This window comes from Phocoena sinus, chromosome 13 (assembly GCF_008692025.1).
Source record: "Phocoena sinus isolate mPhoSin1 chromosome 13, mPhoSin1.pri, whole genome shotgun sequence".
Classification (NCBI taxonomy): Eukaryota; Metazoa; Chordata; class Mammalia; order Artiodactyla; family Phocoenidae; genus Phocoena; species Phocoena sinus.
This window is the reverse complement of record NC_045775.1, coordinates 49075917-49092045: the sequence shown is the minus strand read 5'-3', so window position 1 is coordinate 49092045 and position 16129 is coordinate 49075917. Positions and strand designations below refer to the sequence as shown.

The 16129-nt window shown below is 32.3% G+C and overlaps 1 protein-coding gene across 2 annotated transcripts in view; it reads left to right on the top strand.

Moving 5' to 3' along the window:
* Positions 1-16129, top strand: part of FANCL (FA complementation group L) — an 83431-nt gene that overhangs the window by 25336 nt on the left and 41966 nt on the right. For both annotated transcript variants that reach the window (XM_032652938.1, XM_032652939.1), the window contains exons 6-7: positions 6721-6817; positions 11823-11891. In XM_032652938.1, coding sequence (XP_032508829.1) covers positions 6721-6817; positions 11823-11891 — 166 coding nt within the window. The remainder of the gene's footprint in view (positions 1-6720; positions 6818-11822; positions 11892-16129) is intronic.

Below are 16129 nucleotides of genomic sequence, written 5' to 3'. Positions count from 1 at the left end.
CTTAAAATGACACATAATGATTTGCATGACAAATTAAATGGATTTTCAGAATCTTCATGACTCCTAGACCAAAAAAAAATCTATATTTTACTTACACTCTAAATAATAATCTTGTAGATTTGTTAGTGGAATAGTAAAATCTGATAATAAAAGAAGGATTTTTTTTTTAAGGTAAGGAAAACCTTGCTGTGTTTTTAAATTACATACTTGACATATCTAATCAGTTCTATAATATCAAGCTTTATAAAAAATTAAGTTAGAAAAAAGGAAATGTTTAAAATATTGAAATCTTTCCTTTTTCCTCTATATTCATATACCTTTTTTTTAATAGAAATGACATTGAGAATTAGCTGATCTTAAGTTTGATTGCTATTATTGTAATTTCTATACTTGTTTCAACTTCTTTAAAAACACACTAAAAACAGCAAGTTGTCCTAAGGGTAAGATGAAGTTGTGGATGATTTTGGGTGTTATACTGGCTCAGAAAGGTGGATGATGCAAAAAAGTGTCTTGGTGGGCTTCTATTAACTTCTGCTTGTGTTATGTTACAGAATGGCTCATTAAAACAGTAAGAATTAAACAGAATTCTTGGGGTTTAATAGGATTTTCTGTTTGGTATTAAGAATGTCCTGAAGTTGAAAGCTTTGTTTGCTTTATAGAATGGCTGATTTATATCCCACTTTACCTAGGATAGTCCTAACTTATGCCTTTTATCATGGCCACTTTTAGTCTCAAAAGTGTCCCAGTTCAAAAGAAATGCATAGTCACTTTATTTATAGGATATCTTATGTTTGTTTTAGTAATCACATGGTCCTAGATAATTCAGAGCTTAAATGATTCAAACAGGGGGTAGTGACCTGATGGTTTTGTCCTTTTTAATGTAGCGTATTATTTATCGCTTAGAGTGAGTAGAATTAAACTATTTGGCCTTTTAAATTTATTTTGCGAAAGAGCTGAGTTTTACTAAATTTGTTGTGCTGCTGAAAGATTGTCAACATGTATTAAATTCGATTTTTAATTAAGTCCAATATTTTTGAAATGGACTTAATTCATTGATGGCGATATCCTCTATAATTTCTCAGTGCATTTCAAAGAATTACATAACATTGGGAGAAATGGAGATACTTGTTAATACTAAATTAATTCCAGTAATGAGACAAGGGCTTTAATTCTGGCTTATCAGCTGTGTGACCTTGGGCAAGTCACATAACCTCTCAGAGCCACATACTCTTCATTTTTTAAATGCAACCAATGATGCTTAGTAATAAGGGTTGAAAAGAAGCATAAGTTATGTGACTCAAATAATTCCTTGTGTAAAGTAAATATAAAGTTGTTGAGATACTAGTTCACCAAAAGGTCAGACTATATATGAGTTTTACAACATATAATTAGTGTTATGATTTAATTATAATCATAATGATAATTTTGTTGTATAATGCATAAGAGTATAGATGTTAAAAGTATGAATTTCATTCTAAATGACCTTTATAAATAGAGTGCTTTTACCTCATACATATATCCAAATCACTGAATGCAAATTATATGATAGTGAAGAAATTGTCCTTCTAAACATTGGTAATATGCTTAGAGTATCTAGTTAAACAGAATTTGCATTTAGTTGTTTAAAACTTAGGTGCGAATCAGTAAATATGAACCAGTCTGACAGCAGCTTGTTTATGTTCATATAATACATAGAGCATTGACACATACATAGAAAAATAAAACTTTCATATTGCTTATTAAAAAAAAAGCTTATTTGATTGGGAGGCAAAACTTAACACGAAAAGGAGCAGTATGAGAGTTTAGAGAAAGGTGAAGTTCTTTTGCGCTACGGATAATTTAGGAAGTTCTGAGAGGAAGTAGATATTGGGAAAGCTTGGGAGGAATATAGAAAGCCTTAAAAGGGTAGGAATGGGGGAGGCAACTTTGTAGTGATGGAAATGTGCAGTTCATTTTTGGACTTCAGAGTGGATCAGTTGCTCACATAAGAGGATTAATATTAGGGCCGGACTGAAAGGTCTTGACTGTTAGGCTAAGGATTCTTTATATGCAGGTGATGGGGACTCACTGAGTATTTTTGAGCAAGTGGTTGATATGATTAAAAAGATATTTAGGAAGATTAATCTAGTTAATGGAAGGCAGGATAGACTGGTGTACAGAAGACACAGGGAGGAAAAATGTTAACTAGGGAGGTTGTTTTTTGAAGTAGTTAATGCTTAAAGTTGAGAGTGGAAATGGAAACTTTGGTGCTTTATTAAAACATGAAGGTCTTCAGTCTGCCTTTTGATGTTATTAGTACATAAATGCATCTAGATATTTAATGAAAAAAACTGTATAACTTAAGCTTTTGGTCAAAGTAAGTACAGTATTTCAAGAGGTATAAAGCACATTCATTCTGTTTTTCTATACTGATAACATTCACCTATTAAGAAGAACAACAAAACCCTCTCTGAAGCTAAAGTATTAATATCCCTTTCAAATGTTTAAAAAACTTAACTCTTGGGCTTCCCTGGTGGCGCAGTGGTTGAGAATTCGCCTGCCAATGTCGGGGACACGGGTTCGAGCCCTGGTCCAGGAAGATCCCACATGCTCCGCAACAAGAGAAGCCACCGCAATGAGAAGCCCACACCCCACAACGAAGAGTAGCCCCCGCTCACCACAGGTAGAGAAAGCCAGTGTGCAGCAACGAAGACCCAATGCAGCCAATAAATAAATAAATAAAATTAAAAAAAACCCTTAACTCTGTTTAGTGCCATTTTAGTTATTGCAAGCAGTAACTTATAAAGAAATGCAGCAAATGATAAATGCAAAGTAAAGTGCAAAAAAAAAGTATAGTGTTTTATTTCTTTAGATTTTTATGTTTTTATAATTTCTTAGTTTTGGAATATGTCTAGCTAAGTAGTAAATACCTAAACTTATAAGTTTTAAATGTGTTTATAACTTTTCAAAAATTTGAGCTTTCTAATAATGAAAGTTGCCCAAATGTATTATTTTAATAAATGAGTAGAAATTATTTATTTCATGTTGTTTAAATTGATATATCCAACTTACCAATAAAAGAGAACATTTGAAATAGCCTTTTTTTTTAAGACAAACTGATTTTAATATTACTTGTAAGAGCTTATTGCTGTTTTCTTCCCCTTTAATATCTCTTCTGTAGACCAAACATTAAGATATTCCTTTCTGTTGTGAATAGATACAAATATTGATTATCTAGTTAAGGTACCGGCTGAGCTGCTGTTAACAAAGAGAACTCCAAATCCTCAGTGTTTGAAACAAAATAGAATTTTATTCGTCTCTCATTTAACAGTTCACAGGTAGGCAGGTGGTCAAGAGTGAGTTGGTGGCTTTGTTTCACAGGGTCATCCAAGAGCCCAGGTTTCTTTTGCTTTTCAACCATCCACTGGTTGCACTGTTCAGCATAGTAGCTACTAGCCACATGTGACTATTGATACTTACATTTAAATTAACTCAAATTAAAGATTTAGTATTCATACTAGTTACATTTTAAGTCCTCTGTAGCTACATATGATGAGTGGCTACTGTTTTGGATGGTGCAGATATAGAATACCTCCATCATCGCAGAAAGTTCTGTTGGTCAGAGCTGCACTAAGAGGTTGTTCTTGTTGGCATGGTCTTTGCTGGGTCATATTGGCCTAAGTTCCACTCTACAGGAAGGGAGAATGGGAGGGATTGGGGGAGGGGTAGCCATGATTTTCTTATAAATGATCCAAAAGGTGCACATATCACTTCTGCTTGCAGTACATTGGCCAAAATTTAGTGATACGCTGATACCCAAGGACAGTGGAAGGATTGCTAGCTGGTTAGAGTGTACCCAGCTAAAACGCGGTTTAGGTGGAGTGCTACAGTAGCTGGGATCCTATTACCAAAAGGAAGAAGCTGAGAATAAATACTAGAGCACATTTGCCATTCTCAGTCACATGTACTAAATGTGATAATAATCACAGTTAATTTTCTCCTTCTTCCCCAAACAAAGTAGACAGGAATCAACATGGGTAAAATGTTTAATTTTAAATGACCATGCTTAGATTAACCTGAAATTATAAATTTTTAAAAGTTTGAATTTTGTCTTAAAGCTTAACAAAATTAACCGTATGATCCTTTTGACTGCAGGGCAGTATTTTGAGCATAAGCCTGTTCTTCTCTAATGTATTATTTCTACATCTTAAACTTTGTGTGATTGCAAACAAAAGACTAGAACTTTAGTTTATTTCTGTCTTATTTTATAGATGTTCCATAATGATTTTGAACATGTTGATGCCAAACAGCAATGAGAAGTATGAAAAGTACTAGTTGGTGGTTTAGTTTTTCCTTCTCTCTCCCTATTCCTTCTTGCTCTCTCTCTCTGTATATATTCATCATGCTTCTAAACTATTTAGGGCTTATAATGAAAAGCAGCAGGCTTCTTCCATACCATATCCCATCCCTGGTCTTACACTTTGAGACAAACACTCTGAAATGTTCATGTTTACAAGTAACTTCTGTATTTCTAAAAAAATATGCCTATATTCAGCGTTGCTTGATTGATCAGAATTACATACTGATTAACTACTGTAATAAAAATGGATTTAGTTTATATACTGCCTTCTCTCTCCCTTCATCACTATTCTTTTATTCTTCTATTTGCTTTAATATTTCTTAAACTTCTTTCATGTCTGTTCAATTAAAGATGGTATCTCTTACTCTCAAATTAGCAATTACAAAATTTAATGTTTCTTCCCTCATATCTTTCTCCTTCTCAATTTTTGTTGTCTCTGTTTTAAATTGCAATGATCAAATATATTTACATTAGTTTCTGTAACTATAATTAAGTTTGCTAGCTTTGTCTATTGCTGAATTCTAAAAATTGTAATTAGTAAGCAGTTTAACTTTTTATGACTACATAAATATTTTTCACTGAAAAGCTAATGGTAGAGCAATTACCATTTTTAACATAGCATTATTGTTTATGATTTTGTTTAAAATTTTCTCTTCCCATTTTTGTTTCTTGTATTTTTAAAAAATTTCCTTAATTTCTTCCCGCATATAAGTAATACCCTCTGTTCTGTAGACTTTCTTTTTTTGCCAGCTGTCTCCCTCCTGGAGCCCTCTTTCTCTCTCCTCTAATCTCTTTCGTTACTCAGTGCTCTTTTGACCACTTGACATCTTTATAAAGTTTGTTGAAAATTTGCTCTGATTGATGCTATTCCTTCTTGTGCTTTTTATAACTGTGGGATTATGCATATCTTTTAAAAATTCCTTTTTTCTGTGTGTGAGTAGAGAGAGGATATAAATGCATATGCTCATCTCAACATCTTGAATCTGAAGTGTTGATGTTTTCAAAGAGTCAGATGCCCATGTATCTAACCCTAGAGTCATACTGATAAAACTTGTGATAAAGTCTCATGTTGTAAATTTTTGAGGGGAGGGGGATATGAGACATTTACAAATAAAGCTGAAAGAAAATAATGATTAACTATATAGAGTCATCGATATTTTTATGTAAATATTTCTAGAATAATTTTGTTTTCTCAGACTCTAGACTTTTTATAGATTATGATAAAAAAAATTTTCTGTTGATAAAGATTGTTCTGTTTTACTTTTTATTCTATTATTGAAGATATGTATCTTCAGATTTAGATCTGTTTTTCATTACAAATAGTGTTCCACAACTTTATTGCCCAGAACTTCTTGAAACTGACCCATTTTACCATTATATCTGGCCAGTGACTAAACAGCATATAGTGTTGTTAAAAAAATGTCTCCTAGGTTAGGAGGCTAATGTTAGTTTTGAACCCTAACAGGTTTTACCATCAGTCTGGGTGATAAGTTGTGCAATACTGTTAGGCTACTTTTTATCGTTACAAGAGAATGGTATTGTAAAAATGTCAAAAAAATATCCACATGCCCAGTTCACTAGTAAATATACTGCTAAATTTGAACCTTTTTGGCAGTAGCTTATGCTTCTCAAGGGACCATGTTTTTACAGAATGATATATTTCAAAGGGTATTGGTTTCCATTGTAAAAAATTCATGCATTTAGAGCAACTTAAAGCCAAAACAATTGTGCTTGTGGTATGTGTTTAAAATATTAGTCATCTTGAATACATGCCCAGGTTAAGTGTCAGAAGCTATATATTGCACAAAAAGAAAATTTATTGTTAGGAGACCAGACTGTACCTGTGCTTATACAGCATTTTCCTTAGAGGATCAATTTGAGTATGTGAACTAATACTAGCCAGGCTTTTGTACAGTAACATTATTTATAATAAAGGAGAAGTTCATTGAGGAGAAAAACAAATAAAGGAAGCATAAAAGTCTCATATTGTATGAAACTACAGAAATGGATCAAAGAGTTTGACAGGAAGTTTAATGTGTACATAAGTAGAGTCTGACAGGAACATGCTGTGTGTGCCAAAGGTTCCAGCGATGGAAGACCGAAACATAGTGCTCACTGACCACAGCATGAGCCTTGACACACATTGTAAATAATCCAGAGATCTATGACTGCATTAAGCACTGGGCTGGTGTATTAACGGCAGTAAATCTATAGCAGCATAATGGGATAGCATACACAAATTCCTCTGATTAGTTTTTGTAATGGATTAATAGGAATATAGCAAATATTTTCATTTCAAATCCTACCATCCTCCAACCTCACCCTTCCCCCAGCCCCACCCTCTCTATTGTGATCGTTTTTTATTCTCTTCTACTCACCAGGCTTGTGTATGTGGATGCTTGCTTTAGTACCATCAAGTTAAAAGCCGAAGATGCTTCTGGTAGAGAGCATCTCATCACTGTCAAGGTGAAGGCGAAGGTATGTGCTTCGTTAAACTGTCACTGTGGCCAGGAAATACTTTGGGAAATGAACCCTGTCAATGTTTTCAATGTAAACGAGTGCTAGTTGCTTCTAAAAATATATATATATGACACTTAAAATTTATTTTGGGGGACTTCCCTGGCAGTCCAATGGTTAAGACTCTGTGCTTCCAAAGCAGGGGGTGCAGAATCGATCCCTGGTCAGGAAACTAAGATCCCACATGCTGTGCGACACGACCAAATAAAAAAATTATTTGGGAACGCCTCAAAAAATTTATTCACTAAGTTTCCCAAAGCCTAGCTATAATTTCATGTCACTGTTTTAATTCAAATTTGATCAAAATATAGACTTTACAGTAAAGAAATACTACAAATAAGGTTTGGCAGCCTCAAAGTACCATAATGTTATTTTTGTAACATCCTATGTAGAAAAGAGTTGGAAGTGTCCACTATTCCAAGTAAAGTTCTACTGAAGAAAGTCTTTTGTCTTCAACTCCTACTGTGAATTACCTTTGTTGTTCTTATTTCTGACTTCCCCCGACCCCTCAAACACAGGCACACACATATGCATACTTTCTTCTGTTGTCTTGGCTGAAATTTTTTTACTTCTCTGTTTAAAAATTTTGCAAAGGTTATACACTTCTATTTATAGAGCCCTTACAGGCTAGTGGTCAATAACTACTCTCTAATTTTATTGGCACAAAACATAGCTGTTTCGTCTTTAGTTTTTAATTATAGATTGTGAATTTTGAGAAATAAGTGGAATAAGCAAGTTCAGGTTATTAATCATTTACTTAGTAATCACTGGGGAAACATTAGACTTTGAGAAAACCAGGTCATCTGACTTTTTTTAATTGTCCCTAGGAGTCATCAATCAACTCTTTTTCATGAGATTGTAGTGATGAAAAGATCAGTTGTGTTTGTCCTTTTTAAAAATGTGCCTGGCATTTAAGCTTTTCATGAGAGAAAATTAATATATAAAGCTAAAATTAATATATAAAGCTGTACTGGCTGACACAGAAAAGTTGGTATCTTATAGTGCCTCTATATCAGACAAATTGAGAAATGACTCATTCTCTTTCTTACACACAGAATGTTTATGTATAATTTCGAGATTTATATGTGATAAGTTTTGAGAAAAAATTAGTGGGATAGAAATCTTCTTTGTAAAATAAGTTACATGAATATTTTTATTAAATGAAAAAGTTTTTATTTTCTTTTTTAATTTTTAAAGGTGTGTTTTTTTAAGATCAAGGAGAAATCTGCCTTTATCCTTCCAGAGTCATATACTGCCAGTGGCAAGGGTTCTGTCATTTTCTTCAAAGTTTTATTTGTTTATATTTTGTACATTGATAAAAGTTGGTTTGCAGCTATGAAGACCAAAATGAAAAATTTAAAATACATCCTGTCCCGATTCTTTTTCTTTAAAGCCTCATTTTTGCAATCTTTTCTACTAAGAGATAATGATTTAAGTCTACATTGCCTATCACTACACCTACAAGATTTTATTATTAATTCTGATGAATGACATTATTGGTAGTATTGAGAGGGAGGATGTGTAGCCACTAGTATGGTCCATTCTGTCTGCTTTTTCTTATAACTTTTCAAGGTAGATAAGGTGACACTTTTAATATTTCTCTAGAGGATATTTTCAGGTGTCAGTTTTTGCAGCATCGATAGCTGTGAGCACTATTATGGATGCCCTGGCAAGAGAGAAGAGAAAGCTTTATTTGAGTTAGTAAGAAAAAAATTTGCGTTTTAAAAAAAAAAGAAAAAAAGACAGGCTGAAAGTAAATGAATCTTGTGTTGGTATGATTTATTAGAGTCTTTATTTGTCCGTTTAGTTTGGTTTTCATAGAGACTAAAGTTGTCTTTTAGATGTGGTCATTTCTTTCTTAGGAATATTTGGGATTGCCAGTTAAAAACAGTGAAAGCTAAAACTTACGTGTTAAGAGTACATAATGCAAAATCTTAATCCAAACTGAATTTTAAAGGGTCAGGCTCTTTTTTGACAAACCTTACAACACGCTTATTTTTGTAAATACACAAACCTCTATTTCTTTTATCTGATATTTTTTGATACGTAGTAAAGAAATGCATTTGTTTTGATTCTTGAATACATACTCTCCCAATTCTGCCACTCTACCTCACTGTCTCCAAAAACCCACAAAGAAAACAATACTAATTTTGTCTAGACATCCCCCCTTAAAAGTAAGTATATAAATCAAAAAGAAATACAATGAGAAACAGTTGAATTTTGTCATTTTTATAGGTGTATTTTTATGCAGTATTTACAGTTCATCCTAAACCATGAGATGAAATTTTTGTCTTTCCTTTAAAAAAGAAGTAGCCTAGGGCTTCCTTAGCTTTGGCCAAGATCAGAACTACTTGAAAAACGAATCACAGATATGTTTCAGAGGCTGGGCACCCTGTCTCTGATGGCCGTTTTTGTAATCTGCCACAATTTGTATGTATTCTTTTGCTGGGGGGGTCCAGTCACAGTTCGGGTTGGGTTAAATGTTTCCATAGAAAAGTATACTATAGAGTCTAAAAAATATTGTTTGTGACAAAAATATATACTTAATATTATATAATAATTATTTTCTCTTACAGTTATTGATTTGACTGAATTGTTTCAACTGAGACTTGAAAAACTATATTAATGAAAAATTATAAATTACTCTATTTTTCAATTAGTTTCTTTAGGTGGAGCTTTTGTTGTTCTTGTCACCTGGATTTCTAAAGTGAAGCTTTTGGCAGTTAGTCTCTAGTGGCTTTGTATATACCTATAACTTACTGTTGAAAAATAATCTGAATTTTGACAGTTATTTTACAATATTCAGTTATCAATGTTGTAGTTAGTACTACAATACAAACAACTCCAGAAATGAGTATCTAGGATGCTACTGCATAATTCATGTTAAATCATCCAGAAGTGTATAAATTTGTGCTTTTTAGGTTCAATACAGTTATGTAGCATTTATTATATTATATAAACAGAATTGATCTTGGAAGTGAATATAATTAACACAATATATATACATTTAACTCATAATAGACAGTAAAGCCACAAACATATGGATCAGTCTCATTTATTATATACATATTTGTATGTTTGCGTAATTACACCTAAAATATATATTTGAATGTTATCTCAGATATGTGGCATCATATTATATTTATTATAACCTGCTTTTTGTTTAACTCCCTGTGGATCTCTTTCTTTATCAGTACATATGTGCCATTTACTACCCTGAGCCCTATTTGAATGTAGGATCATATTCTCTTTTAACATAATGTGCCGTATGTACTTAATGACTTCCAAAGTTAAGACACTTTACTTGGTTTATCTACTCTGTATACAGTAAACTTTAAGTTCATACTCTTAGCTGGGTTGATGATTGTTTAAGTTAGAGAGTTGATATTGTTCATTGTCAGCTCAGTAGATGATAGATAGCAGCAACTCAAGGTGACCTAAATATTCCATTTTTGACCCAAGGAGGTTTTAAGTGTGCATTATTATTTTTGCAGAATATTAACATTTTTTAGAGGGAGAAGAGATTTTACAGTGCTTTTAGTTGAGTTCCATCATTTTTACATATAAAACAGCCAGAGAAGTTAAATGACTTATCCAAGGTCACAAGTTAGTTAGCAGCGCTAGAAACCAGAGAAAGCTAACATCTCTGCCTGCATTTACTTTGAGATAATCACATGCCTTATAAAAAAATAGTGTACAAATAGTTTTTCCAGTGATTGCAGCAGTTATAATCTGACATACATCATCTAATAGTTTGAATTGTCTGGAATAGGGCTTCTTCTGTAATCCCAGCCAGACCTTTCTTTCTTTTTTTCCTCTAAATTAGAGCACTGTTAAATTTCTATATGGTTTCCTGTATATTTACCTTTGTGTTATCACTTCTGCATAGCTAGATACCATTAGTCAGAGTATACATTGATAGGTTTATTTTTAACCAGACTGTCATTGTAACTAAATGTTAATTCTTTTCGAAGCATTGATTTCAAATGGGCTGATGTTTGTGACAAATACTATAGTGATAATTTTTTGTGCCCTTTTGCTATGCAACAAAGTAGTTAAAAATAAGAGGTTGAAAAAAGTGAAAGTCTAAAACTTATTTTAAACATTTTGTCAAATGAGAGAAAGGAGTTTCCCTAAAACTAATTTTCATGTTAGTAAATTTAGCTTTGTATTGGAAAGAAATGAGCACTTTAAAAATTATGTGTGACTTTCAAGAATCCAGACTGAATCTTGGAGAAATCATGTAGTACAATTCTCTAATAACAAAATTGATTTTAAGAAAAACTACCTTTTGTCTTTCTTAACTTAGAAACCTAGTTAGTCCTATGACTATTACTTTTTGTATAAAACTATTGAGTAATTAATTTTCTGTTTATCAACCATGAAAAGATTTTTCTTAAAACTATTATTTTGTTTTCCCTTAAGAAGCCAGAGACATTTCATTGTTTCTTTTTATTTATCTTCTGCTAAAATTAAATGCTTTTTTGTGGAAGGTACTTCTTTAATTGATAATTATATGTGTTCATTTTTGTGCATTTCTTGATTCTTTTAACAAATATTGCCTCTTTTAACAAGTGACTGAGGCTATTTGAGGTTAAATTTTAGACTGAAAGGAAATTAAATATCAACCATTTTGATCTCTCACTTTAAAGATAAAGAAACTGAGATTCAGTGTGGTTTACCCCTCAAATCACATTAGCAGCTGACCTGACACTGACTTAATTCATTACTCTTTTTTTCAAAACCGGTTGGTTTGGCACCCCCAAATCACCAAACTTTGTACCTTTTGAGCTTAACTTGACTGTTAATCAGCTCTTAATATCTCTATAATAATAGAATGGAAATATTGATACATAATACATTTGCATTTATAATACTTTTTCTAATATATTCAGTTTTTCGAAAATATTTTATGTGAAATTGTCACACTGAAGCAAAAACGACCTAACTTTATGCTTTTTTATAGTACCCTGCAGAATCACCAGATTGTATTGTGGATTTTCCTGTTTCGTTTTCTGTTTCCTGGACACCACAGGTAAATTCTTAAATTTATTTTAAGTAGCTAAAAAGCACGTTCTGTTTACTTATAAGTGGCCATTGTAGATTACAAGTGATTTTTTTCCGTTTTCTTTAAGCATTTATTTATAAACAGGACTTTGAGAGTGTTAAACTTGAAGAAGCTCTATTGACAGAAATTTTACTTTAAATTTAAATCCTAAGGAACTCTTTATAAAAGCAGTGAGCAGTAGGTTAAAAATTGGGTGACATTTTTCAGACATAATATCAGAGAATCTTTTTCAGAGAATGAGTTATGACTGAAAATATAAACCCTGCCATTTCTATTCCGTTTTTATTGTTTTAAAGTGTTTGTCCTTAGTTCATCCTTGAACTTAGACTATATTGTTTTTGTAAGTGCTTTGGAACATTCTTACTTTGAGTAAAGAATATAGGAGATTCTTCTACTCCTGTCAATTTCTCAATACATTGCTGATATTTAACAAGTTAATGTATTTAGGAATGCATTGTAAATTGTACCGTTATGTGGCTAAAATATGGTATGATTATCAACAGCTCCATCATCAACATTCACATGTGTGATTTTTAAAGATCTGGCAGAATGGTGGTTAGATTCAAAGAACAGTCTAATGATGACAGGCATAGTCCTTGTCTCACCAAGTAAATTGATACCAAAATGAAGAGAAACTTTCTGTTCTTATGCAAAGCGAAACAAAAATTCCTAGTGACGTTTTACAAATGTTCTCTAAATAGAGACTACCCTTATTTTTGTTATGAAGTTTTGGTAGGTTCAAGTGAAAATTTATACTTTTAAATTATAATATATAGAGTAAAGTAATAATTGTCTTGTATATGAAGTTAGTTTAAAAAAAAAAAAAAAAAAGCCTAACAGGATTTAAATGGTCTTGTGAAGGGTCAAATTTTAATCATACCATATATATTTAAAAAATATTTTTCTTGTTTTCTTCTTTAAAAACAAAAGTCTCCCTCCTTCCAATGGAAATCAAGAAAACACAGCAAAATAAAGGGGAGGAAAAACCCCGTGATTTGCTTTTGATATTCTGATATATGTTATAAATGTATAAGAAATACTGTTTTGATTGTTTTTTAAAAAATTGGAATTATACATAAATTGCATATGCATTTTCTGTTTGGCTCTATAAACTTTATCTTTATGTATTATGTGAGGTCATGATATAACATTGTACCTAGATCGTATTACTCTTTCCAGATATGCTCTTTCTAAATTATAATTTAATATTTATTAAAATCCCAAGGTTCAACCTTGGGAATATGTTTTTGATGAGTTTCCTAGTTTTTTAAATTTAGATAATCATAAAAGTTTTCCCCAGACTTTAATCTGTGAAAAAGTTTGCATCTCCACAAAAAGACTGTTTAGCACTTACCTTATCCTGCCATTTAGCAAAACTAGTTTGTGACTCTAACACTAGAAAATCTTAGAGGGCAATTTCTTCTAAATTTTCTATCCCTACTTAACACCAGCTCAGTGCCTTGCACATATAAGTATGGAATAAGTGTTTATAATATTAATTCAAATTCAGATTTAGATTTAATTGGGTCATACGTCGTTTTCTATTTTTGTATTCGTTTTAAGAATACAGAATTAATTAGTAGTAACTGGAATGTCATAAATCCTTTTTTTAAATTAAAAGAAATACTAAAATTCTTAGTATAGTACAGATAAAAATTTGGACACCATTTTAACCACAACTGAAATTTGACATGTTTAATATTTTGTCACATTTGCTTCAGATATCTCTCTCTCTGTCTCTCAGAAATAAAATGTTCTGGGACCTAAAACTTTACCCCTCTTTTGCTTCTCTCCTTTCCTCTTTCTTTCCTTCTTTCCCTTTCTAGAGGTAAACCACTTGTCTGGAATTGGTGTGTATGCTATCCATGCATACTTTTTTGCTACATTTGTTTATGCCATATTCTATAATATTTTTGCAGTCTGACCTTTCTTATACAACATTGTTTCTGAGATTTACCCATGATCTTATATCATTTTAAATGCTTTATATCATTTCATTATATGAATGCATCAGTTAATTTATTCATTGCCCTACTTATATGGTGGTTCACAATTTCTTTCTTAAACAGTGCTGCAGTGAACATCCTTCTGTGTTTCCTTTTACACATGTGAGACTTTTAGTGTGGTTTATGCCTAAAGGTGAAAATGCTGTATTGTAGGGAATGCATCTCTTTGAGATTACAAAATATTGCCAAGTTATCTTCTAAAATCGGTTGCATAACTTTATACTCCTACCCAGCAATGCATAGTAATTCCTACTTTCCCAAATCCTTTCTAAGTCTTAGTCTGATTTTAGTGTGACCTTAATTCTTATCAAAAACTGATACTCATTATTATTGTGTTTATCTTTGCCTAAATTTTTGTGTTTTATTATAAGCATTTCTTATATATTTTGAATACTAGTTATTTATTGGTTATATGGGATATAAGTGTCTTCTCCCTGTGGCATGTGTTTCAACTTTGTATATGATAGATTTTTTCAATCAGAAGTTTAACGTTTCAGTGTGGTCACATTTATCATTCTCTTCTTCGTGATTTCTGCTTTTTGTGTATCGAATGAGAAAATCTTCCATATCTTGTTCTGAAAAGATATTCTCCTAAAGTCTGTTATAAAAGTTACACTTTTTTTCATATTTAAGTATGAGATAGGAATTGTATTTACACTTACCTATTTTATATATGCTCACAGAATTTGGATATATCTTCATTTGTGGCGGTCTGGGGTGATTTCAGTTTTTCTTTTACATAAACCACTAAAATTCAGAAAAATTTCAAAATACACTATTTGCCTCTTGTTAGAGTCTAGCTGTACATCGTAAGCATTTTGGTGATACTGCCAGCAAGTGTGAACTCTTGAGTCTTTTTAGATATGATAAAAGTGTTGGCAATATTAGTTTACATTTTGGAAATATGAAGCAACATCAAACTTCTTTGCTGTGTATCTTTTATCATTGACCTATTGGACACAATTCTGCTTGTAGGAGATCCCGTCTTTTTTCTTTTTAAACAATTTTTAAACAGATGTGGTTCTTAAGCGAAATAAATGTTACTAGTGTAGTCTAATAGCAAACTTATATTTAAAAGATTGTAAATAGCTTTCAGATAATTGATTTTAAAAAACTCCTTGTCTGCGTTTTGTGCATTTCCTCTTTGGATTCAGGGTTTCTGGACTTTAAACTTGGAAGATCTTTATTTTGCTTTCTTTTTGTAAAATAATAGGCATGGCTTTGTGGCATCCATGTTAAAAATGGGTAATTTTCCTTATGGTCCCTGTCTTCCTGCTGGGTTGATAATGTTTTGATGTATTTTTCTTTTGCTCTGATGAGAGGTCTGCTGCTGCTGCTCTGACATATTCATTTGGATGAATAATTATAACTTGCACAATGTCAAGCTGAAGATGGTAGGGTTTTGTGCGTCATGACAAGCCTAGTAGCCAGTGCAGGTGTCTCACAGCATGATCAGCAACAGCCAGTGTATTCTGGCTCAGAGGAGGCATTTAGAGTAGTAAGAAATCAGCACCAAGGGCAAGGCTGCTGCTACTACTGCTGCCGTGATATGTGCCAAAGAAACACAAAGTGCTTCTCAAAGACAAGTGACTGCACACCTCTTCTCAGATACTTACTTGTTTACCCAGTCAATTTTGTTTATAGATTTCAGCATAGAATGTAAGAGCATGTCATGATTTTTATCTTATTCTACTTCCCAACATCCCAAATGCTCTAAACTCTGCTACCCTTTCGACTTATCTATATAGGTCATATTTGTGAATATTGTTGACTGATGAGACCATAGAATGCTCTAATGTAAGATTTTAAGTGCACTGACATTAGTGATTCTATAAAAACAAAACTAATTTTCTCCAGGTCACTGACCAGCCCAAAATGGATGCTAAAATTGCAGTTTTACCTATAAATATGCCATTAAGTGCAGGCTTGTGAACTGTCTGCGTCACACTGGTTGGAATTTTCAGATTTGGTATGATACATAAACAGTGGTCTTTATATTTTTTATCATGTAAATCTCATATTCTTGGAGTAACGCTATGAATACAAGAAGAGCAAAACCAATGATAAAGCCTCTGGCTGATAATCTGATGGTGAATGAAGAAATTGTAATTAAAGGAAACAGTCCTATTACATAGCAGGGAGCATGATCCATTAGTTAGAGCATCAGACTAGCAGTTGGGTATCCCTAGGTTCTGTTTA